Here is a 15,257-nt window from a genome sequence, read left to right on the forward strand (position 1 = left end):
CTCCCATTGCTTGGTCCCAGCTCCTGCCAACCTAGCAGTTTGAAAGCACGTCAAAATGCAAGTAGATAAAAAGGAACCGCTACAGCGGGGAGGTAAACGGCGTTTCCATGTGCTGCTCTGGTTTGCCAGAAGAGGCTTTGTCATGCTGGCCACCTGACCTGGAAGCTATACGTCGGCTCCCTCGGCCAATAATGCGAGATGAGCGTGCAACCCCAGAGTCGGTCACGACTGGACCTAATGGTCAGGGGTCCCTTTACCTTTACCTTTAACCCTTTCGAAGGGTATCATTTTTGATCAGTTTAAGGTGCTGAGTCTTTTTTATAACAGGCATAGGCAACCTTGGCTCTCCAGATGTTTTGGAACTACAACTCCCATGATCCCTAGCTAACAGGGCCAGTGGTCAGGGATCATGGGAGTTGTAGTTCCAAAACCTCTGGAGAGCAAGTTGCCTCTGCCTGTTTTATAAGGTGCAGCCATACCTTGGTTGTCGAACGGAATCCATTCCAGAAGTCCATTTGACTTCCGAAAACATTCAGCAACCAAGGCACAGCTTCCGATTGGCTGCAGGAGCTTCTTGCATGCAACTGGAAGTCGTGGAAGCTGCGTCAGACATTCGGCTTCCAAAGGACGTTCGCAAAACGGAACACTCACTTCCAGGTTTGCAGCATTCGGGAGCCAAAACATTCGACTCGCAAGGCGTTCGGGATCCAAGGTACGACTGTATTACTTTCTCATAGTAGAAACTGTGAACTTAGTAACCTGGGAGCAGACTGCAATGAACTCAGTGGGACTTGCTTCTGAGTGGACGTGTATAGAATTGTACAATTAGCCAGTATTCTAAACTAAGCTACTTTTTGGAATACAGTCGTACCTCGGGTTACGACCACCTTGGGTTGCGAATAATTTGGGTTACAAACTGCACAAACCCGGAAGTATGTTTGCCCCGCGTGTGTGCACAGAAGCGGCGCGCGCGGTTTGCGCATGTGCAAAGCGCGAAAATCACAAAAATAGCACTTTGCGCGTGCGCAAAATGGCGGTTTGGGTCGCGTTCGGGTTACGAACTTTTCGGGTTATGAACTGCGACCCGGAACGGATCGTGTTCGTAACCCGAGGTATTACTGTATATTGTACTTGCACTGTACAGATTTTGGCAATCAGCTATAATTGTAGAGAGTTTGTTATTTCTGTGAGGCAATGAAAATGAAAATGTACCCCTTATTGCAAGGGATGCCAACTTGAATAAAATATGGGGAGGCAGGTAAACCCCACCCCATATCATCAATCACATTATGTGTACATTTGAATGGCAATGCCCATTAACTTGGGAAGGGGTGGTTCTCAAATGTTCTATTGGGGAGGTGAAGGAATCTCAGCCCCTAGGAGTTGGCCCCTATGCTTATTGAAATGTTAGCCCCAGTTCACAGACCCTCCAAGTGTCCCTATCTTCCAGAGATAGTCCCTGATTATTATTATTATTATTATTATTATTATTATTATTATTGACATTCTTATTTACATCGGAGTAATGTTGGAGCATATGAGTTCAGATTCAGTAACAAACTAATCAAATGCATTGAATCAAGAAGGTAAACTTTGTCCAAGGATAGACAATCATGCTTCAGGAGGAAATGCAATATTCACATGCCTGGTTGAAAGTTAGTCTGGTGCTAGAATATTAGGACTGGAAGGGGAGTCCTGGGTCCAAATCACCACTCGGTGGACAACGCTTAGGATAGGCTGATGAAGTAGGTTTGCTATCTCCTAGGGGTATTATGAAGATAAAATGGAATTATCCCATGCAAGTTAGACTGAGCTGCTTTGAGGAAGAGCATAATTTAAATGTGGCAAATAAAATAGCCCATTTATCTGAATGTTTCCTTGTTGGCCATAGCAACACACAGTCAATTCTGGAAATCAGGAACACATCTATCTAAGGTTTGGGTAATTGGAATTCACATGTAGTTTGGATTGTTAAGGGGGCGAAATCAGACAAACATCAGTCATAATCTGAATATGTATTCTATATAGAATTTAGTTTCATTTGTGCTACTGCAGTGTATTTATTTATTCCGTTCATATTTCACCTTTCCTCCCAGGAACTCAAGATGGCATCTATTGTTCTCCCCCTCCTCATTTATTCTCAACAACAACCCTGTGATGTAGAATAGACAGAGAGGCAGTGACTGGCCCACAGTCACCCATGACTGAGTGGAGATTTGAACGCTGGTCTCCCAGGACCCAGTCCAACAATCTATCGCCATCCCACCACATTGGCTCTCTAGGACTCCTGTATGTTTTAATCGGTTTTTCATTCTTCTACATCTAAACAGATGAAGCATGTGCAAAATGGAATAAGAGCAAGCTTTGTGGGAATGAACGCCATAATGATCATCATTCCCTCGGAGAATGAATTCAGGTGGTGTGTGCTGGCTGGATTAGAGTCAAAATGGGGCCACCAAAAAGTGAGAAGAAGGTATTATCCCCAAAATTTGCAGACATAAACTTAAAAAGTTTTGAAACAAATCTAGGGGGCAAAAAAAAAGCCTGGTGGGAATTCAGTGTGGTCAATAGCTGTGAAATACTGAGTGCCAATTTGATAAGGGAAGTGGAAATGTAGAATGGGAACAGTAGTGGAAGGGAATGAGTAGTCTGCACCCTTTAATGAAGACTGTAACATTATTTTATTTCATTTTATTTTAGAAGGTTGCACCTGTTTGGAATGTTGTACCTGTTAAATTTGAATACTGTAATAAAATACAAAAGTTGCTATTTTGGTGTGCAAGCTTTAGAATTATACAAGATTGTTCATAATGCAGAAACGAAAAATGAATTATTCTCAGCAATACATTTATTCCCCAAGATCACTTACCACTGCCAATTTTAGGTCTCTTGCAGGTAGCATCTAAGAGCGCTTTTCTGTATTGTTGGGATGTCATTTAATCTAAGAATATAATTCCTGATGTACCCTATATTGAATTCCATGTTGTTCAACATAACAGTTTGGATTAATTTTGCCCAAGGCAGAAATAGCACCAACAAGTTTGGTCTTCTAACAAATTTGTTTAGCTATATTTGCAAAGCGCATTGATTAAAAACAAAAAAACAAAAACCAGTGAGATTAAAAACAAAAAAACAGATTAAAAACAAAAAACAAAAACCGGAACCAGGTTTGCACCGCATTTTGTGAGTAGGCAGTTCACAAAATAACCCCGTCCACCCTTGGTAACACTGGCAGATGAATTTCTCTTTCATGACCTCCATGTCCTCCTGCTGCAGATTTCCTTCCACAACTACTCTTCTCTCCGTTTCAGAGATATCGAGCCAAATCTTAAAACTGTCAGGAGACAAGTGCAGGTAGGCATCCGATTCACTGTTTTTACGAATGCATCGTCCATTTTTCTTACAGAGAACTTTGCTGCAGAGCTTGGCCGCAGAGGTCACATTAATTATGTAATGTCCCAAGAGGCCATCCACGTACTTTTTCACAGTTAAACAGTTGTCCTAAAAGAAAGCAAAGAGAGGTTTCCTTACAGAGCAATCCTATAGATGTCTTCTCAGAAATAGGCCCCACTGAGTGCAATGGATCTTATTCCCAGGTAATTGGTTCTATAGGATTCCACCTCTAAGCAGTTGGCACTACAGTCAAACCTCGGCTCTCGAACAATTCCGTTATCATACGTTTCGGCTCCCAAAAGCCAAAAACACAGAAGTAAGTGTTCCTGTTTTTGAATGTTTTTCAGAACCTGAACTTCCGACGTGGCTTCCACTGAGTGCAAGAAGCTCTTGCAACCAAGGGGAAGCCACGCCTCGGTTTTCGAACGTTTCAGAAGCCAAATGGGCTTCCAGAACGGATTTCGTTCGAGAACCACGGTACCACTGTATTGTCTAAATGACTAGCACAGATATTTGTTCAAGGGCAGGCATAGGCAAACTCAGCCCTCCAGATATTTTGGGACTACAACTCCCATAATCCCTAGCTAACAGAACCAGTGATCAGGTATGGTGGGTGTTGTAGTCCCAAAACATCTGGAGAGCCGAGTTTGCCTATGCATGTTCAAGGGAATGTGAAATGGGTTCGGTCATGAGTGACTATGAAACTTCTTTGAAACACAAAAATCTCAGCTTTCTGGAGTACAGAGAACAATGACGAAATGTGTGGGTAAGGAAAGTGTTTGGTCTGACTTTTGCTAATCACAGTACCAGGTTCTCCCCATCTTCCAGTCTCCTAAATGCAAGTAGTAGTAACTTCCTCTTTGCTTCCCCATTCAAAGTCTAGCATAAATAGGTTTGGTAGATCACAGATTTTTGAAGCCAAAATCGCACATGCACAAAATGAGTACATTCATTAGAATATCTCTATTACACGCTACCAAAGAATTAAAATTTGGGTTTGAGTTCTTCAACACAAAATGTTGCACAGCCTGTGCATTCTACATTTTGACACCCCAAGTGTTGCTATAGGCTGGATCTAGACACATCAGAAAAGCATTTCAGGAAAACGTGTTGTAAACCTCAAAGTGGGAAATCGCATTGGCGAAAGACGGAACTCTACAGCGCCAGCTGGCGTCACAGCGTTATAACACATATAAAATGATTTTTCTTTACTAATGTAGCTGAGTCCATATTCTTCCAAATGCATGCGCACAACAACCACATGCAAATCTCTAGGTTTACCTCTAACTCAGATGAGCCACCGAGCTTGCCCTGTTCAGATGTATTCTAAATTTGATGTGTGTGTGTGTGTGCCTTAACCACTTACAGAATGACTGATAAAATTATTGGACTTAGCTGAGATGGCTAAAGCAACATGCTTAATTAGAGAAAAACCATTAATAACATTTGTTAAGGATTGGAAATTTCTTATGGACTTTTGCATAAAAGAGAAAATGAACTTGTAATATCTGAATTTGAAGGTTGGAAAAAAATACTAGCTTATAGAAGATAGAATGGTTGTGTTCTAAAGAATGAATGTTATATGTAGCTGCAGAGAGTCGGAAATCCTTTTATTCTACTCTGTCTTTCTTTAGTTTTTTCTTTATCTCAGTATATGATTAAAAAAATACTTTGCAATGGCTATGTATTTCTGTATATCTTTGGATCAGTACCAACAAATAAAATAAAATAAAATTGATTTGGGGATTCGTATGGCGGGGTCAGCAAACTTTTTTAGCAGGGGGCCGGTCCACTGTCCCTCAGACCTTGTGAGGGACCGGACTAGATTTTTTTGGGGGGGGTGTGAACAAATTTCTATGCCCCACAAATAACCCAGAGATGCATTTTAAATAAAAGGGCACGTTCTACTCATGTAAAAACGCGCTTAATCCCGGACCGTCGGCGGGCCGGATTGAGAAGGCGATTGGGCCCCCGGGCCTTAGTTTGCCTACCCATGAGCTAAACTATTGGAGATCTTTTTTCTGGGAAGGCCAATCTTGGGATGCATATTGCCATTCCCAGATCTGTGGGCCATAGAAATAGCAAGAACCTGCTATCTTTGCTGCCATCTTTTGGGGATTGGGGTAGGTGTAGGAGGAGGGGGTGCCCTGAGAATTCCTGCAAAACTCAGCTCATTTTTCTTAACCCAAATTCACTTACAGTAGAACTGGCATACTCCATGGTTCCCCACAGGACAACTCCTGCTGCCCCCAAAGCTGCACTCTCGCCAATAGTGTTCACCAAGTCTTCCTGAAAAGTAAGCCACGGATATGCATAATATAATAGGGTTGCCATATTTTGACAAGCAAGAAAGAGGATGCTGTGACAGCTCTCATTCTAAATACCCCTACGACATGTAGGCTATAGAAGCTGTGATATATTGCTGAGGGGGGTCAGGAGAAGAGAAGAGGAAAGCAAGTCTTCAGCCACCCGTTATGTGGTCTTCAGCCATCCAGAAAGTATAGCCAATTTTTTTAAAAAATATCCACCCGGACAGAAATTTCACCCCTGGAAAAGAGGGTATTTCCTGGAAAAAGAGGACACATGGCAACCCTGATAGAGCATGCTGCACAGTTAAAGCATCATTGTCCATTTTGTACCCACCTATTTTTCAGGGGGGGTTGGGGGGGTCACCTCTCGTGAAACAAGTTTGGATGGTTTTTGAATCACTACAATAATACTCTTTAGCGCCTGTTTGCCAGAGATCTTTTTAAAAAAAAATAAATAAGCAAACACTGTCTGCAGTAAAAGCAATGGTGGCAGTTTCAAGAGACACCCAAATGATCAGGTTAGAACACAGTAAACATATAACCTTTGAAGCAAAGTGAACCATCCATTAAAATAAAAAGTTCTGAATCTAGAAAGCTATACCCCCATCCCCTGACAACTATATAATTCAGCGCTGATCCTGTGATATTCCGTCCCTCTACCAACCCTGAATTGCAGATGACATAAAGTGGCCTGCTTTGAGAGGTTCTGTACACACCATACATTTAAAGTAGATTGCTGCCCTCAAAGAATCCTGGGAACTGTAGTTTATCTCCTAACGGAGCTCCAAGTTCCACCACCCTTATAACAAACCAGAGTTCCCCAGGTTTTTCAGATTCCAGGTTTGCGGGATTTGGAAGCAAGGCGTTCAAGAAGCAAGGTGTTATGTACTGAGCTGAATCCTAGAACAATAGGATTCAGAATCAGCAGTCTGATTGGTCCGCAGGAGCTACCCAATCCAACTCCAGGTGGAAGTGAATCCGCAACCTGCTTGGTCTGCAGGAGTAGCCAATCAGGCGGCTGGTTGAAGTGAATCTGCAACCTGATTGGCCTGTAGGAGCAGCCAATCAGGCTGCAGGCAGAAGTCAATCCACAACCTGATTGGCCCACAGTTGGAGCCCTGAAGTAGCCAATCACGCAAGGCCCATTGTGTAAATAGTGTATATAAGCAGATGGTTTTGGGGAAAGAGCCATTCTTCTCTTCTTCTCCTTGATGACTATGAGCTGAATAAAGAGCATGAAATTCACTCTCGACTCCGAGTATATTTCACTGGTGACGAGGATGGGATCCTGCTGAGCTGACTGCCACCACGCACTGCACCGCCACCTGCCGCACCGCTGCATCGCACCGTGCATCCAGGCTTCAGCTCCAGGACCCAAGGAACCCAGAATGGCAACCAACAGCAGCTTCTCGCCAGTCATCCCCGCATCGGGCGACTGGGAAGGGTACGCCGCCCGTTTCAACTTCCTCCTGCAAGCGAAAGAAGTCACCAACGATGCCATGAAGAGGGCGCCATTCTTCAGCGTCTGTGGAGAGGAGACGTTTGAAATCGCCCGGGCTCTCCTTGCACCTAGAGATGTCGCTACCGTCTCCTACAAAACAATAATGGATCGGCTGAAGGAGCACTTCTCGCCACAGCCTTCAGTGGTGGCTTGCCGAAATGCCTTCTATGCAAAGCGGCAAGCCCCGGGGGAAACCATAACTGGGTTTGTGACCTCCCTCCGCCAAGCCGCCCGGTTATGCAACTTCTCAGAGTTGGAAAACATGCTTCGTGACCTGAGGGATGAGATGGCCTGAGGGATGGCCTGAGGGATGAGATGTTGCAACGACGCCTCTACACCAAAAAGGACCTCACGTTCCAGGTTGCGCTGGAGGAAGCCCTGGCAACCGAAGCCGCCGAGAGGTCAACGCAAGAGACACGACCGGCCCAACCATCCCAACTGAGGGTCCACCATGAAGACCTCAACGACGACTCAGAATCTGACAGAGAGGAAGTACACCGAGTACAGCGGCGCACTCAAGCAGCACACATACCACAGCAGCCTCGACGAGATGGAGGGAACTGTGCAAGCTGTGGGGAGAACCACGAGAGGAGGACCTGCCGTTTCCGCAACGCAGAGTGCAGGCAGTGCAGAAAATTGGGACACATAGCCCAGGTGTGTCGGGCTCGGCTCACCCGTCGACAAGTATCTGATGACCGACCCAGGAGCCCCAGGTCACACGGCACCATGCACCAAGGCAACTCAACGGAGATCACGGACTACCAGGTATTCCAGTTGCCCCATCCCAACACAGAGAAAATTTATGTAGAGGTACAGATAGAGGGAGCCCCATGCCGCATGGAGCTGGACACGGGTTCAACTCTATCCATAATCTCAGCCTGAACATTAAGGGAACTGTGCCCTAATGGGGGTCCCAAACTAAGGCCGGCCCCATTCACCCTCCGGGACTTCCAGAAACGTAAGGTCCCCACAATGGGGGTGGGGACCTTCAGGGTGTAATATCGAGGGCGAAAGCAACAACTGGACTTGCTGGTAGTTAAGGGCCCCTACGTTAGCTTACTGGGACTGGCATGGTTTGGACCACTGGGACTAGCTGTTACTGGGGTGAACCGCACTAGCTTACAAGTGGACGTGGACGCCATATGCAAAGAGTTTCCGGGGGTTTTCGACGGGGCATTGGGACGATATACAGGCCCCCCCCATTGCCCTACAGATAGACCCCGCGGTACAACCCATCAGGCACAAGGCCCGTCGGGTCCCGTTCGCCCTGAAACCTTGCATAGACGAGGAATTGGACCGGCTCGTGGAGCAAGGAGTGCTGGAGCCAGTGCCTAATGCACCCTGGGAAACCCCGATCGTCACACCCGTCAAGCCTAATGGTTCAGTCCGCATCTGTGCAGACTACAAATGCACCATAAACAAGGCTCTCGTGGCCCATGCATACCCAGTGCCAGTGGTCAGCCATGTCCTCGCCACACTGGCTGGGTCAAAAATCTTTGGCAAACTGGACTTGGCCCAAGCGTATCAACAGTTGCCTGTGGATGAAGCCACAGCAGAGGCTCAGACGATTGTGACACACAGAGGGGCATTCAGAGTAAAGCGGTTGCAATTTGGCGTTAGCATGGCACCAGGCATATTCCAGAATCTAATGGACTCCCTCCTTAAAGGGATTCCTGGCGTCACCCCCTTCTTCGATGATGTGCTGATTGCTGGGCCCACACCAGAGGAATTTGAGGACCGCCTCCGCTCCGTCCTGCACCGTTTCCAGACGGCGGGCCTCAAGGTGAAGCGGGAAAAGTGTTTACTAGGAGTGCCGCAGGTGGACTTTCTGGGATTTAAGGTGGACGCAGAAGGGGTCCATCCAACCGGTGACAAGGTACGGGCCATTTGTGAGGCCCCAGCGCCCAAGAGCAAGCCCGAACTTCAGTCATTCTTGGGACTATTGAACTTTTACCATGCCTTCCTTCCCCATAAGGCAGCGGTAGCGGAGCCCCTACACAGACTCCTAGATAAAAGGGCCCCTTGGGTGTGGGGCCAGCGACAAAGGGCCGCATTCCAGGCAGTCAAGGACTTGCTCGTCTCGAACTTGGTCTTGGCACACTTCGACGAGAGGCTGCCAGTGGTGCTGGCATGCGACGCCTCTCCCTATGGCATTGGCGCTGTCCTGGGACACCAACTCCCGGATGGAAGAGAGGTGCCGGTGGCATACTTCTCCCAGACGCTTGCTGCAGCCGAACGAAACTACTCACAGATTGACAAGGAGGGTCTGGCAATCGTGAAGGGCGTAAAAAAATTCCATGATTTCTTGTACGGGCGGCCCTTTACCATAGTGACTGACCACAAGCCGTTGCTTGGCCTGTTTGCCCCCGAGAAGCAGACCCCCCAAGTGTTGTCTCCACGTGTCCTCGGGTGGTCAATTTTCCTTGCCGGCTACCAGTATGCACTAATCCACCGCCCTGGGAAGGCGATGGGCCACGCAGACGCCCTCAGCAGGCTACCACTACCAGAAACAGGCCCCGACCCAGCGCCTGCGCAAGAGGTTATGACCCTGGAGCTGCTTCCCGACCGACCCATTCAGGCACAAGAAGTTGCGCACCATTCCACAAAAGATAGGGTCATCTCCCGGGTCCTGGACTGGGTGTGGCGAGGATGGCCCAGCAGCAGCCCCGGGCCAGAATTCGCTGGCTACACAAACCGCAAACATGAACTGTCGGCCCACAAGGGGTGCCTGTTATGGGGAAGCAGGGTTGTTGTTCCCCAGCCCCTCCGCAAAAGGGTCCTCACAGCCCTACACGAGACACACCCAGGGGTAGTGAGGATGAAGGCCCTTGCCAGGAGTTATGTGTGGTGGCCGGGGATTGACAGAGAGATAGAGGCCTGGGTCCAACACTGCCAGACCTGCCAAGAATCCCGCCCGGATCCCCCAAGGGCCCCAGTCCAGCCCTGAGAGTCCGCCCGAGATCCATGGTCGCTTGCACATGGACTTCGCTGGCCCCTTCCAGGGAAAAACATTCTTCATAGTGGTGGATTCCTACACCAAATGGCTGGAGGTCGCACTGGTACCGTCCACTTCTACGGCGGCAGCCATCCGGGTACTACGTAAGCTGTTTGCAACCCACGGGCTCCCTGACACCCTCGTCTCGGACAATGGAACCGCATTTACGTCAGAGGAGTTCCAGACCTTCACAGCGCAGAACGCCATCCGCCACATCCGCTCAGCACCATTCCACCCTGCCACCAATGGCCAAGCGGAGCGCATGGTGCGGACCACCAAGGACAGCCTCCACCGCATGACACAAGGGGACTGGGAATACCGCCTTGCCGCATTCCTTCTAGCACAGCACAGAATGGGCCGGCGCCTTGCAACTAGACTGGACCGACTTCACCCTGACAGAGCTCAGGATGAGGTAGTGGTGTACGACTGTAACGTGCTTTACATAAGGCTGCTCTTGCAGATGGTCTGGAAACTACAGCTGATTTAAAACATGTTCTGCAGGTTCTGAGTGACAATGAAAATGGAAATATATATTGCCAGTTCTTTTTTTAAAAAAAAAAACTGCTGGGAAGGGGAAAGCTAGTTTTTCCAAAATTTCATTGCCATATGAAGATATTTCTGTTCTGTCGAGCATCTGTGGAGGGATGAGATCTGTACTGTTTGCAATCATTGTATATTTGTTTTTAGACTTTTTATGGTTTCAGTATTTTGTATTTCATTAACTGTTGTGCACCCCCCAGGATGAGACACAGCCTGGAAATACCGTATTATAATAAAAATATGTTTTTAATTCTTTGTTTTTAGTCATCCTTTAAAAGGGACCCAGGTGGCGCTGTGGGTTAAACCACAGAGTCTAGGGCTTGCTGATCAGAAGGTCGGCGGTTCGAATCCCTGCAACGGGGTGAGCTCCCGTTGCTCGGTCCCTGCTCCTGCCCACCTAGCAGTTCGAAAGCACATCAAAGTGCAAGTAGATAAATAAGGACCGCTCCGGCGGGAACGTAAACAGCATTTCCGTGTGCTGCTCTGGTTCGCCAGAAGCAGCTTTATCATGCTGGCCACATGACCCAGAAGCTGTCTGCGGACAAATGCCTGCTCCCTCGGCCTATAGAGCGAGATGAGCACCGCAACCCCAGAGTCGGACACGACTGGACTTGAGGGTCAGGGGCCCCTTTCCCTTTACCTTTTATGTGCACATTTATGATGAATATTTTCTTTCTGCATTAGTTAATGAGCTAATTTTATATTGTATTGTATTGTGCTGATTACTAATTACTGCTGAGTTTAAGTACTACACTGGATCGGTGGTGTGTTTCCCTGTTTGTTTGTTTCATCTGGTCTTGTCATTTTATCTGCTTCTGGCAATTTCATCCTGGCCTTTGTAATTCACCAGGTGACCACAGTCAACCTTTGATGTTTCTTTGACCCGAGAGACCAAATAAAGCTGATGTATTATACACTGCATTTATCTGGATGCAGCTTCTGAGGCCTTGTTCTCACTGAGGTGATAGAAATCACACACTGTTCTCCCCTCACATACTCATACACCTCACACCAGCCTCTGTTTTAGATCAGTGCTTTTACATGAGACATTAACAGTTTGCCAGTCAAGCTGAGGTATATACAGTGGTACCTCACAAGACGAATGCCCTGCAAGACGAATTTTTCACAAGATGAATGCGTCTTGCAATTCTATGGGTGACTTGCAAGACCAATTCATTTTGCGAAAAATTCGTCTTGTGAATCGCGGTTTCCCATAGGAATGCATTGACATTTAATTAATGCGTTCCTATGCGCAGAAAAAGAAATTTCAATGCATTCCTATGGGAAACCGCGATTCGCAAGATGAATTTTTCGCAAAATGATTTCACTCGCGAAACAAATTGAATTCGTCTTGCGAGGCACCACTGTACATAAGCACCTTCCCATGGAGCACAGATAACTTTAGTGAATTTTTGAGAGGAATGGGATTAATATGCCTGCCAGCCACAGTTCCCTGGCGTTACATGTATCTGTTGGGAATGGAAAGAAGCAGAAGGAGCATTTCATCATATGTGGTGGTCATGCAGAATAGTTAAGGAGTACAGTCGTACCTTGGAAGTCGAACGAAATCCATTCCTGAAGCCCATTAGACTTCCAAAACATTTGGAAACCAAAGCACGGCTTCTGATTGGCTGCAGGAAACTCCTGCAGCCAATCAGAAGCCCGATTGGACATTCGGCTTCCAAAAATAGTTTGCAAACCGAAATATTGTGGCGTTCGGGAGCCGAAACGTTTGAGAACTAAGCTGTTCAAAAGTCAAGGTACGACTGTATTGGGAAATGATTTATAATGAAATGAAAAAATTGCTTAAAAGAACACCACCACACACACACCCAAAAAAACCCAACAACCCAGAGGCATTTCTTTCGGGTATGGTACAGACAGGGGGCAGAAAAAGCTATTTCTGTATGCAATGACAGCAGCTCGGAATATGTTAGCTCAGAAATGCAAGGTGGGAGACGGTCCAGAGGAGGAGGAAGAGCTGAAAATGATGGAATGTGCAGAGCTAGCAGGCCTAACCAGCAAAGTAAGAGAACAAGAAGAACAGGTGTATAAAGAGGAATGGAAATTATTTGTGGAATAGGGTGGAACTAGATGGAGGAAATAGAATATGCAGTTAATTTTGGAAGTCTAAGGAACCATGGGGAAAGAAGAAGGGAAGTCATTTGATGTATTGCTGTATGTTTAATTGTGGAAAACGTATACCTGAAAAATTAATAAATATTTTTTTAAAAAAAAGGAATGGTGGGAGTTGTATGTCTGGGAGAGCTACAAGCTGTCCTGAGATCTTCCATAAGTCCCTTTCTCTGACATTATGGTTTTCACCTCTGTACAATCACATCAATATGCAAGAATATCAGAAAGGGTAACACGTGTTGGTGGATCTGAGAGCTTATTAGATGCCGGCATCCTTACCTCTGCAAAAGCATGGAATGTATTGGTATAATATGGCCTAGCATACACAAAAACAGGCAAAGCATAGTCCTTCCGAGCGATTGAAGCAATGCGTATCGCTTCTTTAACCCGATGGTGTACAAATTTCAAAGCGTTTGGGCTGCCCTTCAGCATGTACTCCAGGTATATGGAAGGGTAAAGGGCCGTGCTTTCTTTCCACAGCCAAAGCAGATTATCATTCCGCAAAGTTTCAATGTCTGGACATTTGCCTGTGTACGTGTCTGGGTGGTTCTTGTAATCATAATTGTAGCAGTCTGGGTAGAGGTAGTAACCCCAGAGTCCATTTGGCCTCATATCTTCAGCTAGGAGAAGGGTGCTGTTCATAAAATCCCTCCCTGCATTTTCAAACTCTTCCTTCGCAACTTGCCTGATTTTGTTCTTGGGCCACTGAGGATACTGCTTTCTGACAAGTTCAAGAGACTTATTTCTGTAAATTGCTTTTTGGCCCCAGTTTCTATCCCATTGGGGTCTCCAGTTTTCCCAGTCGATGACCCCGAGCCCGTGGAATTTCTTCATGGGGATGGCACGCTCAATGTCAGCCTTGGCTTTGATGAGGTGTTTGGTGAGGCTCTCGTTTTGTGGCACCCCGCCATTGATGGATTCGCCATTGTCCTCAACATGGGGATAGTACCCTAGATGAGTGTGATAGAATATTGTCACACTGGAGCCGCTCAAGGTCTCGTTTGGATTTGTCACGATGTCGAAAATGTTGAGGTCCAAATCAACCTTGTAGCGCCGTCTACACTGTTCAGTCGGTGCATTCCAAAACACTAGAAATGGTTTGTTAGGGAACAGTGGCGCTCTCGTCTGCATGATTTCACTTCCATTGTCAACCATCAGCAACACCCACAGTGCTAGGTATTTAATCCACACGTGGCTCATAGTATGGGGTAACTTCATCAAAGGAAAAACTGAAAGAGATAAGAAAGAAACGTTAATGAACAGTGGCAGCCAGGGGTCGGGAAGAACTTTGCCCCTCTAATTGTCAGGCGGCAGAGGAGCCAACCCCCACGGCAGGTTGCCAGGAACGGACAAGACAAGGAAAGTCCTTACCACCTGCTTTTATTCAATATTCACAGAGAGGGGCTTGGGAACGTGGTCCCTCAGAACAATGGTGCTGCTCCGAGTGAAACCCCCCCATCTGTCTCTCCCACTTCCTCATGTGTCATTGCTATGGGTGATGGAAAGCGCCTTCGGCCTTTGAGCTCTTTGCTCTACTACTTTCAAGGCCCGCAATGTTCTGGGAGAAGGGGGGGGGTCTGGCATGCTTTCTAAAGACACTGTGTCCACCAGCCGTCGCTCCCCTAGTGCTTCTTCCTCCTCCTCTCCCATTATTTCCCAGCTTTTCCCCTCATCTGCCTCTGAGCTGTGACCTCCTTCAAACCCGTGTTGTAATTCTTAACTGTCTCCTCTTGTCTGGAAGGGTCAGGCTGGGGAAGCAGTCTCCACCATTCCTCCTCTGCCCAGACCCTGACATCAATTGATGAATAGCTGTGGGGAACCTTTGGCCCTGCAGATGTTGCTAAACTACAACTCCCATCATCTCTGGCTAGTATGCCACATGGAAAGCTGAACATATGGCCATGCCACATACAGTGTGCTCCCCTTTTCTACCACCCTCCCACATCTACACGATCCCCTCCATTGGATGCTAGTGTTGGGAGGGGTGGCCATGTTCATATGCTTGCTCCAGTGAGGCATGTTGAAAGACTGGTTCCTTGAACTTCAACATGGCCTTCCAACATGCCATAGTTCTCATGTCGCTACTGTCCATGGGCTCCATTCGCATCCTGGCAGACTGCCTTATTTGGGGGTGTCACAGTCCTGCCTGGACCTGCACAGCACCACTGGATGTTTTCAAGATCGATTGTTGCTGCACCAATGACACGTTGTATCCCAGGCTGCAGCTCCCCTCAGACTGCCAGCTGGATACTTACTGTTTCCCTTCTCAAAGGACACAGACCAGGATATGATTTAGTTTAGTTTATTCATTGGTACATATGTGTGCGGTTACTGGATTGAGAATATCATACATGAACTTAAAACATTGCCTATACCGGCCTAT

At 46.9% G+C, this 15,257-nt stretch overlaps 1 protein-coding gene across 1 annotated transcript in view; it reads right to left on the reverse strand.

The window, feature by feature from the left end:
• Nucleotides 1-14,074, reverse strand: part of LOC132592735 (hyaluronidase-like) — a 20,362-nt gene extending 6,288 nt beyond the window's left edge. The window contains exons 1-3 of the mRNA XM_060279423.1: nucleotides 13,154-14,074; nucleotides 5,593-5,682; nucleotides 3,176-3,501 (exon numbers count right to left, since the gene is read on the reverse strand). Coding sequence (XP_060135406.1) covers nucleotides 3,176-3,501; nucleotides 5,593-5,682; nucleotides 13,154-14,074 — 1,337 coding nt within the window. The remainder of the gene's footprint in view (nucleotides 1-3,175; nucleotides 3,502-5,592; nucleotides 5,683-13,153) is intronic.
• Nucleotides 14,075-15,257: the final 1,183 nt, after the last annotated feature.

Source organism: Zootoca vivipara, chromosome 10, assembly GCF_963506605.1.
Source record: "Zootoca vivipara chromosome 10, rZooViv1.1, whole genome shotgun sequence".
Taxonomy (NCBI): domain Eukaryota; kingdom Metazoa; phylum Chordata; class Lepidosauria; order Squamata; family Lacertidae; genus Zootoca; species Zootoca vivipara.